We start from the raw sequence: 16,851 nt of genomic DNA on the forward strand, positions 1-16,851 counted from the left end.
TTTTAAGATTGGGTGTAGCCTTTTAGCAAAAGAAGGAAAAAGATTTAAAAGAGAGAGAACAAAAAGCTGCTATACTATGCTATAGTAACAACCAACATAATAGCTAATGCTTCTAGAAAATTCTCCATGTGCCAAACTCAGTGTTTACAATGTATCACGTCATTTGATTCTCAACACACCCCTGTGTGGTATAATCTTTTATCTGCATCATCCATGAGGAGAGACACAGCTGCAGAAAAGCTCACGCATTAAGCAAGTGGCAGAGGTGGGATCTGAACTCAAGCAGTATAGGTGAGCTCCTGTTGCCTATACTTTAAAAAAAAAAAATGAACTACCTTATATACTAAGCTATATGTTTTATCAAAACATAGCATACATGGACAAAAGTGTGTAAATCATATCTGTACAGCTTGGTGAATGTTTACAGGGGAAACACCCATATAACCACCACCCAGATCAAGAAATCAAGAACTGTCAGCATCACGTAAATCCTGCCATGCTTCCCACGAATCACTGCCTTCTCTCCTGCCCAAAGTTAATCCTTATCATTTCTTCCAACAGCACGGATCCATTTTTACTGCTTTTGATCTTCACGTAAGCATGGTTTTTGTGTGCCTTCTGTAACTCCCTATTACATTTGTGAGATTCAGTGATGGCGATGTGTGCGGTTATTGTTTTTGTCAATATGCATCATTAGTAGTATTCCATTGTATGACCATTTCATCATTTCATTTCTATTTTGTCACTGAAAGGCATTCATGGGTTTTTTTCCACCCTTTTTCTGGCAGTATAAATAAATGCTCCTATTAGTATTCTTTCTTTTTTTTTTTTAAGATTTTATTTATTTATTTGACAGAGAGAGACAGCCAGTGAGAGAGGGAACACAGGCAGGGGGAGTGGGGGAGGAAGAAGCAGGCTCCTAGTGGAGGAGCCTGATGTGGGACTCGATCCCAGAACGCTGGGATCACGCCCTGAGCAGAAGGCAGACGCTTAACGACTGCGCCACCCAGGCGCCCCTGCTATTAGTATTCTTGAATGTATTACTCATGGTACACATACACCCATTTCTGCTGGGTATATTATTAGAAGGGGAATGGATAAGTTACACCATATGTGGACATTTGACTTCAGTACATTCTGCCCAACAGATTTACACACTGGTCACACGAACCCACTTAAGGTGGGCTACATTCCCCTATAAAAGTATGAGAGTTCCAGCTGTTCTAATGCCCACAAATATTTGTTATCATCAATTGTTTTAAGTGTAGCCACCCAACTGGGAAGAGCCCATCTGTTTGACCGCTAAATTGTTCCCCCTTCCGTAGTGTGAGATTCTGTACTTTCCAAATAACTTGCCACAAACTAAAACACAACAATCCATAGGCAAAGCATCTTTAAGTTCTCCTACCGTTTGTGCTGTAATGCTTATCTTTTCCCTTTCTGACTTGGCTTTGGAACAGCCTTTCCTCTCATCTCTTGGTTGTGATTCTACGGCTTATTATTAGCTATCTATAATTATGATCTATGATTTATTAATTTCTAACACAGCATCTGACTGGAACTTATTAATTCTTTAAACACCCATGATCACTTGCCTGGGCAATGTCATGTCAAATGAGCTTTATTAGTGCAGCTTGGAAAACTCAACCTACATAGCACAAATTCTTTTGAATGGTGATGATTACAATCTTTTATCCTCCCTTGCTGGGAAACCGATGGGCATTGGTGGGAGGTAAGATGAAGGTATGACTTAAAAGGCTGTCTGCTATTGTTCAAAGACCAGGTGAATGCATGAGGGCACCCCCAAGCAGGATGAAAATTTAGTGCCTTAATCAAACCAAATATTCTTCCAATATTTGTGTAACTTTTCTGTAAAGGAGAAGCTTAGTGGTTTGTGAAGAAAGGGTTGAGAAGGAGTACCCCTAGCTGCAGAATACCATCCCCTCTCCCATCCTGAGCAGCTCCGTGTGCTCCAGGTAACCAAGCACAGCGTTCTTATTAGGAATTGAGAAGAAGCATCTCGTGGTTATTGGCTCATGCCCCTTGAAGATCTCACCCCTTTCAACTTAGTGCTATATTCCTTCCAACTACATAAAATACTCTCTCTGAAATGCATGCTAGTACTTTCACTTTTCTCAATTTTTTTTTTTTTTTACATTTCCAAAGATGTTTTAGAGTTGCTGTAGATTAATATTCTGGGCCCTTTCTTGTCTGGCTTGCCATTCGGTATCATTCAGATGGGATCAGAAAGGGCAACTGAGTCATCCTGTGGATTATGGTCCTTTTCAGCAGCCCTCCACAGCATAAACCCTCCTGACTCTGCCTTCCCCACCATCACCAGTTTCTACTTGAACTCTGTTGTAGTTGGAATTCAATTCAGCAAACAATGGTACAATGTGACACTGGGAATATATTATATACCGGTGTTTACATATGTTATTTAATCATGACAACGACTCTTGGGAGATGTTTCAATAAAATAGTTAAGAACGTGAGTTCTGGAGCTGAAGAGATGATGGGTTGAATCTTGGCTTCATCACCTGCATCACCTTTACGCCTCAGATTTTTTTTTTTAAATCTGCATTAAAATAATAATCACATCACCCTATGGGGTCATTGTAAGAGTATCATGAGATAATGTTAGCAAAATATTTGGCATGTAGGAAATAATTAATGGCTATGAGTTAGTATTATTGTTACACTATGTGAAGAAGGCACTATTAATATCCCCATTTTGTTAAGAAAATGGAAAGTTAGCAAGTTGAATTTGGCCAGGATCACATAGTCCATACTTGGTAGAGGTGGGATTCTAACCCAGATCCATTCAACTCCAGAGTGAGTGTTATCATCAGCCAGTCTGACATCAGTAGCTTCACTGAAACTATAAACTCAATGTCAACAGTATAGAACTCCGAAGAGAGCTAGGGGAGACCTTCTTTCAGCTGATTTCAGTCAAGGTCACCGGGTCTCCTTGAGAACAGCTCTTCAACCAGATGGTCTTTGTTCCATCTTTAAAAATATGCAATGCAAAGAAACCTTAGCACATGCTTTACTGAAGTCTCACTGACTTCAAGTCTATCGAGAATAGAAATAATGGTAATCTGCCATGAAAATGTGTGTGTGTAAAACCACCTTAGTTCTTACTCATTATCACTTCATTTCCTAAGCGCTACCCTTTAACAAAATATTCTTTTTAAAACTACCTCTTTTGGGAAACCTGAAAAATCATGCTAGGTTCATCTGTCCATGAACAGTCGAGAAGGTGAGAATAAACAAACTGCAAAGCAGAGACCAACCCAAAGACAACCCAAGGAGTTGGGTTTGAGAGCTTCCTACCAAGATGCCACAGACATACCGATAACCTCTTGATTCAGAAGGGCCTAAAGCCACTATGCGCAATCACGAGGAGTACGGTAGTAAGGCATGATTCTGAGTTCCAAATGAGGAGAAGCAAGCTGTTTATGAACCAGGTTCAAAAGTAAAATCAGAGGGGGACCTGGGTGGCTCAGTCGGTTAAGCATCCGACTATTGCTTTTGACTCAGGTCATGATCTCAGGGTGTGAGTTCAAGCCCCCTGTTGGGCTCTGTGCTGGGCAGGGAGTCTGCCTAAGATTATCTCTCTCTCCTTCTCCCTCCACCCCTACCCCTGCTTAGGTGTGCTTTTTCTCTTTCACTCTCCAAAAAAAAAAAAAAAAAGAAAAATCAGAGTCTATTTTTGGTAACATTAAAATTTCTGGAATGCTTCCCCTAATCAAATTGGGAAGGGAAAAAAACAAACAAACAAACCAAAAACTACCTTCACTAGAAGGCTCCAGAATAGTGATGGGATCAGATCTAAGACCACTGGTTTAATTAAATCAATATACATCTAGTAGTTGTCCAATATGTACCAGGAACTGGAGATTAGAAAGCTAAATAAGTTATTTTCTTTGACCCTGAGAGATTCACCACATAACGGGACAGAACGATATGTAAGCAACTAATTTCAACACAGTAGAGTCAGTCTATAATGAAGTTAACTACAAGGTGCAAAACGTGTAAGAAAAGATGTAGTCTCCATCCCTTCATGAATAAAGAACAAATAAATTTGACCCAGACATCAAGAACCTATGGATTAGCCCAAAGTCTGCTCCCAGTACCAGAGTCATAACAGAAACCATCTCATTCTCTAATCTTTCACCTTCACGATTCTCCAGTATACTATTAAGTGATGTTCTTTTATAAGACATAATCATTAATAATCCCAGGATGAGCCACATAATGTGTTAGCCTCGCTCATATTTTATATAAACCCCGAAGGAGTGCAATAATGTTGAAATAGAAGGCATTGAGGCCCACCAATGGAGCACACTTCTAAAGGGGGTGGAGAGTGGCATATTGGAGAGTGTTCTTCACATCATACACTAGGCAGGTGCCTACTTCAACAATATAAAGACCACTTCTTTGCATGAGTCCCCGTGATGCTGAAACAGAGGGGCTTCCAGTGTGCCCAAGAGTCCTTGGTACAGGATACTGGGGATGACTTCCCTACCTGACATCTGCAGGGTCTTCCGTGACGAGCACGTCTGTCTTGCAGCTGGCCAGAGGGTTGATGGACAGCTCCACAGGCGGAACCACAAAGCTTTTGCTGACCGGAAGCCACAGTCCTTGGCCCAAGCTGAAAGTAGACCTGCAATGTAAGAGTTTCCATTGGGGAACTCCCGGGGAAGCAGAGAGAAAACAGCAAATAGGGGCCCCTCCTCCACCCTTCTAGGACCATTTCTTACTTCCCCACCCAGCTCAGTCCCCTGCCTTCTCTAAGGCGCAACTTTGGCCAACCCGGCTCAGACCTGGATGGTCATCTCTTAAACCTATTAATCATTTAGCCTACGCATTGCTTTGTGTTGCTAGTTTTCTTTCTTCCTGACTACCTGTCCCAAATCCCAGTAAAGTGGGCTCTATGAGGACAGGGGCTATTTCAGCTTTGCTTTCCTGAGTGGACCTCGGAGCCAGCAGGCATTCCAGAAGTGACTTCTAAGTCAGCAGGGGCAGTCTGCACAAAGGTGAAGAGCATGGACTCTGAATCAGTTTGAACCAAAATCCGATTCCTGGTTTGGCCACTTAATTTGCTGCGTGTCTTTAGCAGCTGAAGCACTGAAGTTTCACACAAGATTCTGTGGAGGTAGCGGGAAGAGGTTCTATGGCTGTAGAATATTTTTAAAGCACTGGACTAGAAAATCAGCAATGTCTCCCCCATTCAAATATCTGAGTCCATAAGTCTAGATGCCAGACAAATAGGAATTAGATTCCCATAGCAACTGGGCCATGATGGTAATCATGTCAATGACAGTTTCTCTGTACTCAGTGCAGCCTAAAGGCTCACAGGCTCCACTGACTAAGGCTGCATGACTATGCCTCCCCAGGCCCTGCTCCACGTCCCAGCATCATGCCCCAACCATATTATCAACTCACCTGAGAATCTTTTCAGGGGCTTGTTCTCCTGTTACTAGGTCATAGCCCCTCTCGAGTGTAGTGTAAGGCCAAGGTCTGTGGGTAGAACAGGAGGGAAAGAAAAGGGGACAGGAGATGATATTAATCAGATGGGATTCGTAGGTGGACACTGCTTCAAGGTAACTTCACAGACAACCAAATTTCACAGAAGTAACTGCAGGTGATCCCTAAACAGCACTGGGCTTGGGAGCACTGACACCCCCACACAGTCCAAAATCTGTGCATCACTTTTGATCTCCCCAAACCCTAGCTACTAATAGCCTACTGTTTTATTTTGTAGTTGTTTTTTGTGTTTTTTTTTTTTAAGTAGGATCCATGCCCATGCCCACGACCCTGAGATCAAGAGGCTGGCTCTACCAACGAAGTCGGCCAGGCCCCCCGCTAATAGCCTACTGTTGACCAGAGGCCTTATTGATAAATAATCAGTTGATTAACACATATTTCATAGTTTATATGTATTATATGCTTTATTGTTACAATAAAGTAGGCTAGATAAAAGGAAAATGTTAAGAAAAATCATAAAGAAAATACATTTACAGTCCTGTACTGTATTTATTGAAAAAAAATCCACATGTAAGTGGACCCATGTGGTTTAAACTCATGTTGTTCAAACCCATGTACTGGGTAAGACTATTTATAAGAGAATGTCTCCATCTCACAGAAGGACTCAGCCCTTTAAAGACCACTTGTCTGTTTTGGAGTTTATAGAAAAAAACCCATTTTCTTTCTGTATCAGTCCAGTTAAGGAAGTGTCCATTGATCACTTACAGTTTGGGAGGGGGTGTTAAATTTGAGCCTTTGTTCTCTAAAAGACTCATCAATTGTGTACCTTTAATACTAACATGTGATTCAGTGGGAAATGGGATTCACCGCCCATCGAGTCTTATAGGAACACAACTGTTGTAGAGAAGAGTCCTCTTTGTGGAGCGGTTTTGGGGCCTGTAGTAACAGAGCAGAGGCATGGGGATGGCCCTCCACTGTCCCTGCTCTGATGTCTTTTGACACTCACCCTTCACTCTGTCCCCAGTCACTGCGCACACACAGGTGTCTGTGAACCGGGTCGGGGGCATAGCCTTCATGACAGCTGCACTCTCCTGTAAGCAAAAAGAGAAGGGGGTTTGTGAATTACTACTTGCCCCAAACAGCCCTCTCCCCTGGCTTCCTTGTTTTCTCAGTGGGCTTGCCTGGTTTTAGAGAAGGCCCAGGGAAAGAGCCTGTTCTGGTCTTCCTGCCACCGTGGTTAATAAAGAGTTTATTCATTTGTTCATCTGCTCACGTCGTCATTCAACAAGTCCTACCACACAAGTCCCTGCCAGGTTCTCAGCCCCGCGCTGAGGATGCAGAGGTCGGACACTGAAAGGGCTCACAGGTTAATGAGGGGAACAGGAAGTAACCTGGTAGCCACAAATGGAGGTCCTATTTTCAAATATTTAAATTATAATAAAGTACATTTACACTAAGATTATAATCAGAAATTTGAATTCTCTCCACTTAAATGAACTTCATGTTCATCCATAAGCCCCAAATCAAATGTCACCTCCTCCAAGATACCTTTGATTTCCCCTTCTAGACAATTTGTTTTCATCTATCATTTCCAGATTTTATTTTGTTTGGTTGTTATTGTTGTGTGTCTTAGTTGGTTTTCTTTCTTCCTTTTCCCTCCCCACCTTTCCCCTCTGGTTCCCTTCCTCTCCATCCATCCATCCATCCATCCACCCATCCGTCCATGTATCCATGCATCATTTTATTATGGCCATATCTTATGCCTGGTTGCACAAATGCTTGCTAGTATCCCACACTGCGTTTAGCATCTTCTCTCTTTGGTCAAGCTCACTTGGAGCGGCCAGCCCATATCTAGTTTCCTTGTGTATCTTAAGAGTTCACAATCCTGGATGGGTTTTCCAAAGCTCTCTGTCCTACCCTCTTCGGTTATCAGTCCTGTTCCACTGTACACTCCTTAAGGTTGGATTGATTAAGGTTCAATTTGTTATTGGCATTTCCTAAGGTGTATTTGTGGAATGTTCACAGATGCCTTACCAAACACAGATTCTATTAAAAGAACAAATGGGAAACACTAGACTATTTGTAGAGTCAGTGGGGTATGATTCTTCATGAAAGTGATACCTAAATGGTTTTCCCCAAACCTATTTCACCTTGGGAAGCTTGCTGGTGGAAGAGGTCACAAGATGGACCTGTTATGGACCATAGACCCTGGTCCACACCTTGGGAGATGCTGGTAGGAACTGCCCTGCCTTAGCCCACTGCCTAGAACAGAGTAGGTACTCAATACTGTGAGTTGAATGAGTAACTATCTGTGATGCCTTGTAAATTTCTAGATTATTGATGTCAGGTTGCCTTCTTTCTCATCTTCGGGTGATCATACTCACACACACCCACACCCACACCCACACCCACACACACACACACACACACACACACACACACACGATGAATCTGCAACCCTTCAATCCTACAGTGATTCAGATTCGCCTGACCTGAGAGTTTTTTGAACCATGTTTCCCGGAAAAGTATATTTCAATGGGAGAGATTTGGGAAATTTGCAACTTTTAGATTTTAATTTTCCCTAAAAATTTTTGTTTTTAAACCTCATTAATAGTAAAAAAAAAAATGAAGGCTAAACGTTCAGATGTTACACACTAGAATTTAGGTTATGGGAGAGCACAGTCACATTCAGTCTAGTTGCCAGGTAAACATATTTTATGCAAACCTCATTTAAAACCACCACCACCAAGCAAGCCCACAAAAACACCTTCTCCTGTCATCTCTGTTTCATTGAGGAAGATATGGAGGCTGGGAGCTGAAGTGCTAACAAGCCCATGCTTTTTACAACTATAGATCTTGTGAATCAAGGCTTTTTTTCAACCTTTCAACCAAAACAAAACACAGCAGGGAATATATATTAGGGCAACACCAGTTCTACAACTCTTACCCATAACTCCTGATTTCAAAATGTTTGTACTCATCAAACAACCTTATTGTTTTCACTGATTCACTAAAGATGTTATGCATTTGACCTTATACAAAGCATTCCGAGTGTTAAAATAAAACCCTCTCTGATTTGTTTTATACATTATGATGCTGCTTAATCTTTGTAACCCCAGCATTAGCATGAACTGGCAAAGAGTCTGGGCTTGATAAATGTTGGTTGAACTGAAATGGTAGTAATACAGAATAAGGAGTGAAGGATGGGTCAGAGACAGCATTAAAAAATATTCAGAATAAGATTGCTGAAAGACAGAAGAGAGGGAGAGAGAGAGGGATCTACCTTTCCTCTTCTCTGGATACCTGGTAAATAGAGGAGAGGGGTGGCTCACAGGCAGGAATGCTCTCTGGAACTCTCCTCTCCAATAGCAAGTTCGAGTCTTCTAACAAATGCGTGTGCTGTGTGTGCGACCTAATGAGCTGATTGCTGCTGGAGGTGAGGAGAATGGAGGAAGAGGGCTGAGATCCTTGAGATTTGGATGAGAATAATTTGCCCAAGGGGGGGGGTAGGAGTCACTAATGATGTGTTAAAATGCGACAGCCCCATCATGAAATATTCACCACTTTAAATACGTCTAATATTAAATATTAAAAGTCCTGGCATTTGTCCTCGAGGCTCCCAGGGCTGATTTATGATCTGCCACAACCACAGACCTCCTGATTCATAATGGACGAGGTATATGGTTGCCTCCGGTGGAGGAACAGGGAGTCAGGCTGGAGTGGGCAAGAAGAGACAGGAAAGGAGGGCCTTTCTTCTTCAGGGAAAGGCACAGCTTGAGTTCCTATTTCTCCAATCTGTGACTCTGCAGGAAAGGGCACAGGTCCATTGTCTCCCTTCCCTCCTCTTGGGAATATGAGTGAGAATGAGAAATCTCTACAGAGAAAGGGTGCTGCTGTCTTTCACATTTCTCTCCTGTGTGCTTACCAGGCAGGTTTCCCAGTTCTCAGAACAGACCATTAATTACTGACACTCATTATACAACAAATATGTATTTTGCAAATGAGAAGCATCTACCCGGAGGCCCCTAAAAGCCTGCCTGGAGAACAAACAGGAAGTGAGGTGGGGCGGGGTGGGGGGGGAGGCAGTTGGAGGCAGACAGGCCTGCCTTCCATTCCTCACTTTCTCTCTCCCTGCATGTGTGGTCTTGGGGAAGTCACTTCACCTTTGTGGGTCTCAGTTTTCTGAGTTTTAACCGAATAAAAATGATAGTCATGTCAACCTCACAGAGCTGACCATATGGATAAATTGAACTAGTGAAGGGTAAGGCTCAAGGCTCAAGCTCAATAAATTTCTTCCTCTTTCCCTTCTGTTCCAAGACAGCAGTCCATTCTGATGCACGCTGGAATATAACTCTAGAGACACTGGATAAGTAATTTCCTTCTTGCTGGGCCTTAACTTCCCCATCTGCAAAATGGAAAGTTGGGAGTAGCAGTTCATCAATCCTGAGCGCCAGTGGGAGTCAGTGCCTTATGCTGCCTTTCTAAATCCCTACACTCTGTTTTCTGGATACTGTTAGAACGTTAGCTGTGATCCCTCTCATCGGCTGGGCTGGGTGTCTCCAGTAAGATTTCCATCAATGCCATGGCTATTGGCTTTATTGACTCCAATTTCCTATTTTGCTGGCTTAGCTAACTCTCCACAATTTGCAACCAAGCACTTCCTTCTTGCAAGATGCAAACTTCTGAGAGCCAGACCTGAGGATTAACCCCTTCCTTCCAGGAGTCCTATCCTCTACCCTGCCTCTGCCTACCCAGAGCAGCCAGGCTAGCAAAGAATAGCTCTCCGGGAACACAGGTTTGCGTGGTTTCCACGTGCTGACTCCGATCACCCATGTTCCTTTACCCCTTGAATGAGGGGGTGCAGCCATCCTGCCCACAACCACACCCGCACCTGCTGTGCTGCCTGGTACATAAATACATGAGGGGGGATATCTTACAATTGTAACGTCTATCCCAATGGGGTAAAGAAACATTTTTTTTAAATTTGCCTGTTCTCCCCACAAAACTGGGAACTTCTTTTTTTTTTTTTTTTTTTTTTTAAGATTTTATTTATTCGACAGAGATAGAGACAGCCAGCGAGAGAGGGAACACAAGCAGGGGGAGTGGGAGAGGAAGAAGCAGGCTCACAGCGGAGGAGCCCGATGTCGGGCTCGATCCCACAATGCCGGGATCACGCCCTGAGCCGAAGGCAGATGCCTAACCGCTGTGCCACCCAGGCGCCCCAAAACTGGGAACTTCTTGATTGCACAAATCTTTTTGTAATCATCTCCATACGCTAGTAATTAGTATAGTGCCGGAAGAAGGGTAGGCAACTCATTTGCTGAACGAACGAAAGAACGAATGAACAAATGAATGAATGAATACATAGTCATTTTCATGAATTCAGGCTGAATTCATTTAGAATAATGACAGTTCTGCCAAAGACTAGAAGAAACTTTCTTATAACCAGGACAGGTATTTGCCAAGGAAATGGAAAGTATAAACATGAGTGTTGACGAAATGTCTAAAATAGAATTCTTTTTCACATCAGAGCAGAAACAGCTCTTAAAGACCATCTAGGTCACATCTTCCCAGCTTCATTTTTCAGAAGGGAAAATATAAGCTCAGGGAGTGAAGATGTTTGGCCAAATCACTAGACTCGCCTCAGGGTCAACGAGGATTAGAACCCAGGGCTCTTGGCCACTACTGGAGCATCATTCCCACTGAATGGATGATCTCATTACGTCAATACATCTAGAACTTTTTTTTTTCCCTTTGTATTCCTCTGATATCTCCAACTTTCCTATAATAACAACCTATTACATTTACAAACTGGGATTTTTTTTTAATATGATGAATCTGAGATATCCTTAACAGATTCAAAATATACACTTAGATACGACTGATAATGTAGACCTTAAAAAAGAGTCTCATCTCTTCGTTAAAGTGGTTCCCATAAGGGAACTCAGGTGGACTGGCATCATGCTACTTACTAGAGCTCTGTGTTATCAACTCTAGATGAGTTGCACTAGCTTTAAAATATTTACTCTTCTCGGCTCCTACGTCCCATTGAGTCGGTTCTCATTTTATGTTACATACATTCTCACTCCAGAAACCCTTGGGTAAAAACAACAGAATCCCTCAATTATGAGCAATCTTGAGTTTAGCTTCTGTGGGTTCTTTAAAATCACTTCAAAGTGGACACTGCCTTCCTGTGAATCATGTAAGACCAGCAGGCTGGGAAAGTAGTTCAGAGCTTGGGTCTTGGAATCATCTTGTTTTGCATTCAAATCCTGAATCTGCCACTTCAAATTTGCATGAATTTGATCAAGTGGCTTCACCTCTCTGCATCTGTTTCCTAGTCTGTAACACCGCTGGTATCACCTATCTGCTAGAGAGATCAGTGATGTCTTTGAAAAGTCCGCAGTACGGACTTCAGCACATTTCTTCTCGCCGAAAACATCATAGATGTTTGTGATTTTATAATTATTGTTCCTGGATAGGAGAGGCCAATTTAACGTCTTGTTTTAGCGGAAAGAAAAAGTGCTTTCTAGATGAAGGATGGTCACAAATTTCAAGGTAGGTCCTCTGCAAAGCCAAGGGGAAACTCAGTTTCTTTAACTTGCTTGAATGGAATCATCTCCAAAGCTGGTTACGGTATTCCCAGAAACTGTAAAATCTGCCACCTTTGTCTTTGCTCCGCCTGCTGAAGGACACAGGGACACGAACAAGGATTATCAGCCAGAGGGTACCACCCCCTCTGTCCCCCACAGCTCAGAGAACCTCAGCACCTGCCCGTGACAGCTAGATAAGTGCAAAGCCTGCCTCCCAAGTCTGCCTGCTGTCCGGCTCCTCTCCTCCCAGCTTGTCATCCTCTTACGATTCCATTTTCACTTGCTTCCAACTCAGTCATCACTTATCATCACAGGCCGGGGACACTGGCTGCTGTTCACTTTCCTATTTATTCTTCTTGTCACCGCAGCTTGAAAAGACATCTCCCTGGGCCCTCCAAGCAATCAGCATGCATGGCATCCTTTCTTGTTCTGACTCTGAGCGGGCCACCCTGGGATTCTTCACTTCCAGCTCTGGCCCTGGAGCCCAGCTTGGGGCCAGGCCTGTGGTGGGGGCGGCATGGGCTGAGCATCACATCACTGGGAGCCTGCTTCATGGTAGGAGCAGTAGAAGACCCTTGCCATATGTCACTGCATCCCATCTCACAGGTCATACCCATGACCAATACCAGGAGGAAGGTACTGGTGTCCTCATTTTAAAATAAGGAAACAAAAGTTCGGACTCAACTAGTCATTCACCCAAGGTCACAGAGCCAGGTGTTCAAAACTCACGCTCCTTCACATCATCACAAACATCATAAAAGAGCCATGACCACCAGGACAAGAGCTAGGACAGCTGCCTGTAGCGTGACAAGTATCAGTTGCTAGACAATAAGCATTAGGAAGACAAGGGATCTCTGATTCACCCACACTGAAATTAGCATTGGGCTGATTTCTAAAATCCGACTATAACTAAAGATTAAAAAATCACTCTTCCAAATATCCTCTGTTCAAATGTAAATAGTTTATGTATGGATTACACTAAATCCATAATATCTATGTAATGAAGGTTGATTTCCTGCTAGCAGGGATAATCCACCGGGGAAGCATCATACCTTCTAATTGAGCATCTGTTCTGTGCTGACCTTACTCAAATCACTTCTGGTATCTCTAATACTGGCAGGACGATGTTATTGGTTCCACTGTAAATACTACAAGGCTGAGGCCTGGAGAGGGTAAGTGCCCAGGGTTGTGAACACCCAAGCCCAGTCTCTTTTTGAGACTTGCCAAGCTTTATGATGGCTCTCTGAGGCTGTGCTCTAAGATAGTGTGGAAAATTGGGGCGCCTGGATGGCTTAGTTGGTTAAGTCTGCCCTCAGCGTGGGATCGAGTCCCACATCAGGCTTCCTGCTTAGTGGGGAGCCTGCTTCTCCCTCTGCCCTCCGCCCTTGTGCTCTCTCCTTCTCCTCTCTCTCTCAAATAAATAAATAAAATATTTTTTTAAAAAAAGAGAGTGTTGGAAAAAAAGCATGGGAATAGGAGACTGGGGTGAAGGAAAATGTACCCTGTGGTAGAATGAATTACTGTGTCACGTCTTCATTTCCTACAGTAGCACGTACTCGCATGCTTGCCACGGCTGATGGTGGGAAGAGTGAGATTTCTTCCCTGGCCTTTGCATGCAGGCTTAGCATGTTACTTGCTTTGACCGATGGGATGATAGCAGACGTGACGTGAACCAAGGTTTGAAATGTGCTGTTTGGCTGGGCTTGCTCTCTGGCATTCCTGCTTCTTGCCAGGAGAAAAACCAGGCTCTGAATAGTGGCCGGTCCAAGGAAGATGAGGGACATGTGGAACAGAACTGGAAGTAGCCTAAGCTTAGACAAGTGCAGCTGAGCCCTGGCTAGCCTGGTCCACCCAGATGTGTAACAAAGGGGAAAGATGTTTCTAGTTGTTGACAATAACACTGTCTGTTGCACAGCATTAGTGTAACCAAAGCTGACGAGCCTCCAATCTGCATTCCCCCTTCTATGCATAATGGTCTCACTTTCTTCCCAAAATGGAAACCTTAGAAACATCTCTGACCTGACTTCATTGTTGTTATCCTCAACATCCGAATAGCACCTGAATCTCCCTGATTCTACCTCTTTGTTGTCATTCAGACCCATCCCTTCCCACCTTTCCCGCTATCACTGCCCTGGGGAAGGCCCTCAACACTGTCCATGTGCATTGTTGAAAAAGTTTCATCACTGATGATAAGCTTTCAGTGTCTCTCCCATCAATCTGAGTGATGGCCTGTTACCTCTATCAAAGAGCAGCTATACCCACGGCTCGTCCCCGAAACTGTCAGCGGCTCCCAGTTGCTCTCAGGATGGCGTTCATGTGGCCTAGTCTAACAACCAAAGCCCTTCATGACTGGGTGCAGTCAACAGTCCCAGCCTTATCAATCATTCTCCCTCCCTTGTGCCTTTCCTGCCCTAACCTCTTGGGTTTACTGATAATAACAGGGCCATCTGAGACCCACCTGCAGACCGGGGTCTGCTTCTTATAGTAGTTCTGCCTTGATCCCACTCCTTGAGCATAGCAGAGCCTGGGAACTGCAGCCAGAGATGTTCCACAGAGGAGAAACCAGGGTTGAGAGGGAGTAGGAGGTGAAGAGAAAATTAAGTGGCAAAATGATATTTAGGAAAGGAATGAGATCATGGGGGCAGTTTCGAATGTCAGCAGTATCCTCAGGGAATATATTTTATAATGCGGCGGCCTCTGCAACCTCGAGCAAATCTCTCTGCTTTTCTAGGCCGCGGTCCTTCCGTCTGTAAAATGAGCAGCTAATGCTCAGGGACCCCTAAACGCCCTTCCGAACCTTGTTCAAATCCCAGGCCTTGATTTTTCTAACACGCTCTAGTCTTCTCTCTTGAGGTTAGTGTTTCCCTAGGGACTGAGGGGGAGGTGTGGCGCGTTAAGGAAGATTGGGAGTTGGGAGAACAGAGGTTTGGGGGGCAGAAAAGCATGAGTGGAGTGAAGTGACAAGAGGATATGATTGGGATCTTTATAAAGCGAGGAAGACTTTTCTAGAGGTCTGCTCAGCCAAGTGTGCTGTGTGACCTAGGGCAGGTCCCCTCCCTCCCTGGGACTCAGTCTCTCTATATGTGCACAGAGAAGGTTGATCTGGATGACATCCAAGCAACCTCACAAGGGCACCTCTGTTGTCCCTTTCTTCCTGACACTGTCGGAGTGACACGTTTCAGCCTTGTTCTTCCCCAAGCACTGGAGATACATTCAGATGCCTGCATTGTGGGGGCCGGCCCCTCTTTGCCATTCATCATCATGCCTCTGAGGGAAAAAAAAAAAGAGGCCAAGGGTTCTGGTGGCACAGGCTGGCGATCAGGCCTGATGGAGATCTGAGTCCTTAATCAAGGCTACCTGGGGGCTAATTGGCACTGACTCAGCTCATGTGAGCAGCCCGCATGGAATGGACTGGGCTCTGAAAGGCCAGCAGCCAGGCCACACCAGGCCTCCCAGTTCAGGGTCTCGGCCAGGGCAGCCCCTCTCCCCCTAGCCTCGTCCATCCCTGGGTGTGCCACGTGCATGATTATCTATAAATCAGTGTCTGGAAGAAAAGCACATGGGTAATAGACACTCTTAAAATTATGGCTGACTGAGGATGGAGGGGGAGGAGGCAACCTCATGAGCAGCCTGGAACAGACTCAGAGGCAGACAGCCCCAACCACTAGGAAGGACCATGACATTCCTGACACGAATGCACAAAGCAGGGCCACCAGCGAGGGCGAGCCATCCCCCACCACCGCCCCCACCTCGCCCCAGAGCCTGCATCACCCATGCTTCTCAAATCACCCTGGAAGGGGTGAGGGTGGAAGGCACGGGTAACAAGCAGGAGGAGGGAAGCCAGCATCAGCACAGGAATTAAAGCCACCGGGGGCTCAATCCTCAGCTTACTACACACAGACCAATTGGCTTCCATAGGCTGCTTCACTACTCTGGGCCTCAGTTTCCTCATCAGGAAACAGACATCTTAACCCCGACTTATAAAACTCTCACAAGGACTGGAGGTAACATATTACACATGATTCCCCGGCCACCTGGGGGGTGCAGTTTGTTAAGCATCTGACTCTTGATTTCAGTTCAGGTCAGGAGCTCAGGGTCTTGAAACCGAGCCCCGTGTCAGGCTCCACGCTCTGAGTGGATCTGCTTGGGGTCTGCTCTCTCCCTCTGCCCGCACCCCAACTGCGCATGCACACTCTCTCCCCCTCTCTAAAAAAACAGAGAAATGACCATGTCCCTAGACATGTAGGCAGCATTCAGTGTGAGTTGATATCATTGGTGTTGGTGTTACTTCTGGCACTGCCATCGAGGCACCCCCCTGCCCGGGGCCATACTTCCTCCTGGCTTAGTGCCCTTGCCCCATGTGAAGCCAGCCCCTTCCCGGGCTTCCTACTGTGTCGGTTCTTCCCTCCCTTTTTCCTCCGCACATGGTTCTTGCCTCATCTCTGGTCCAGATCTTACTTCTTCTGACCATTTCTCATTCTTAGTATGATACCTGTGTGAATGGCACAGGTGGGATCGCAGCATAGAGACAAATCCATCCGATTCTCTACCACAAGCAGGTGACATTCAGGTGTCACTGAGAGGAAAATACACTGCTACCACAAGTGTGATGGGCTGGGGAGGGGAGTGTGTGCAAAGAGCCGCAGGGTCACAGGAAAGAGCATCAAACTCTGCCCCCCAAGGTCCAGGACATTCTGGCGAAGAGGGAAGATAGTATTAAAAAGAGGGGACACTGAGAGTCCTAACTGCCGGGCGGTTTTGGAAG

The 16,851-nt window shown here is 44.8% G+C and overlaps 1 protein-coding gene across 1 annotated transcript in view; it reads right to left on the minus strand.

The window, feature by feature from the left end:
* Positions 1 to 16,851, minus strand: part of ASTN2 (astrotactin 2) — an 877,356-nt gene that overhangs the window by 462,101 nt on the left and 398,404 nt on the right. The window contains exons 8-10 of the mRNA XM_034664390.1: positions 6,500 to 6,584; positions 5,452 to 5,526; positions 4,532 to 4,669 (exon numbers count right to left, since the gene is read on the minus strand). Coding sequence (XP_034520281.1) covers positions 4,532 to 4,669; positions 5,452 to 5,526; positions 6,500 to 6,584 — 298 coding nt within the window. The remainder of the gene's footprint in view (positions 1 to 4,531; positions 4,670 to 5,451; positions 5,527 to 6,499; positions 6,585 to 16,851) is intronic.

This window comes from Ailuropoda melanoleuca, chromosome 7, assembly GCF_002007445.2.
Source record: "Ailuropoda melanoleuca isolate Jingjing chromosome 7, ASM200744v2, whole genome shotgun sequence".
NCBI lineage: Eukaryota > Metazoa > Chordata > Mammalia > Carnivora > Ursidae > Ailuropoda > Ailuropoda melanoleuca.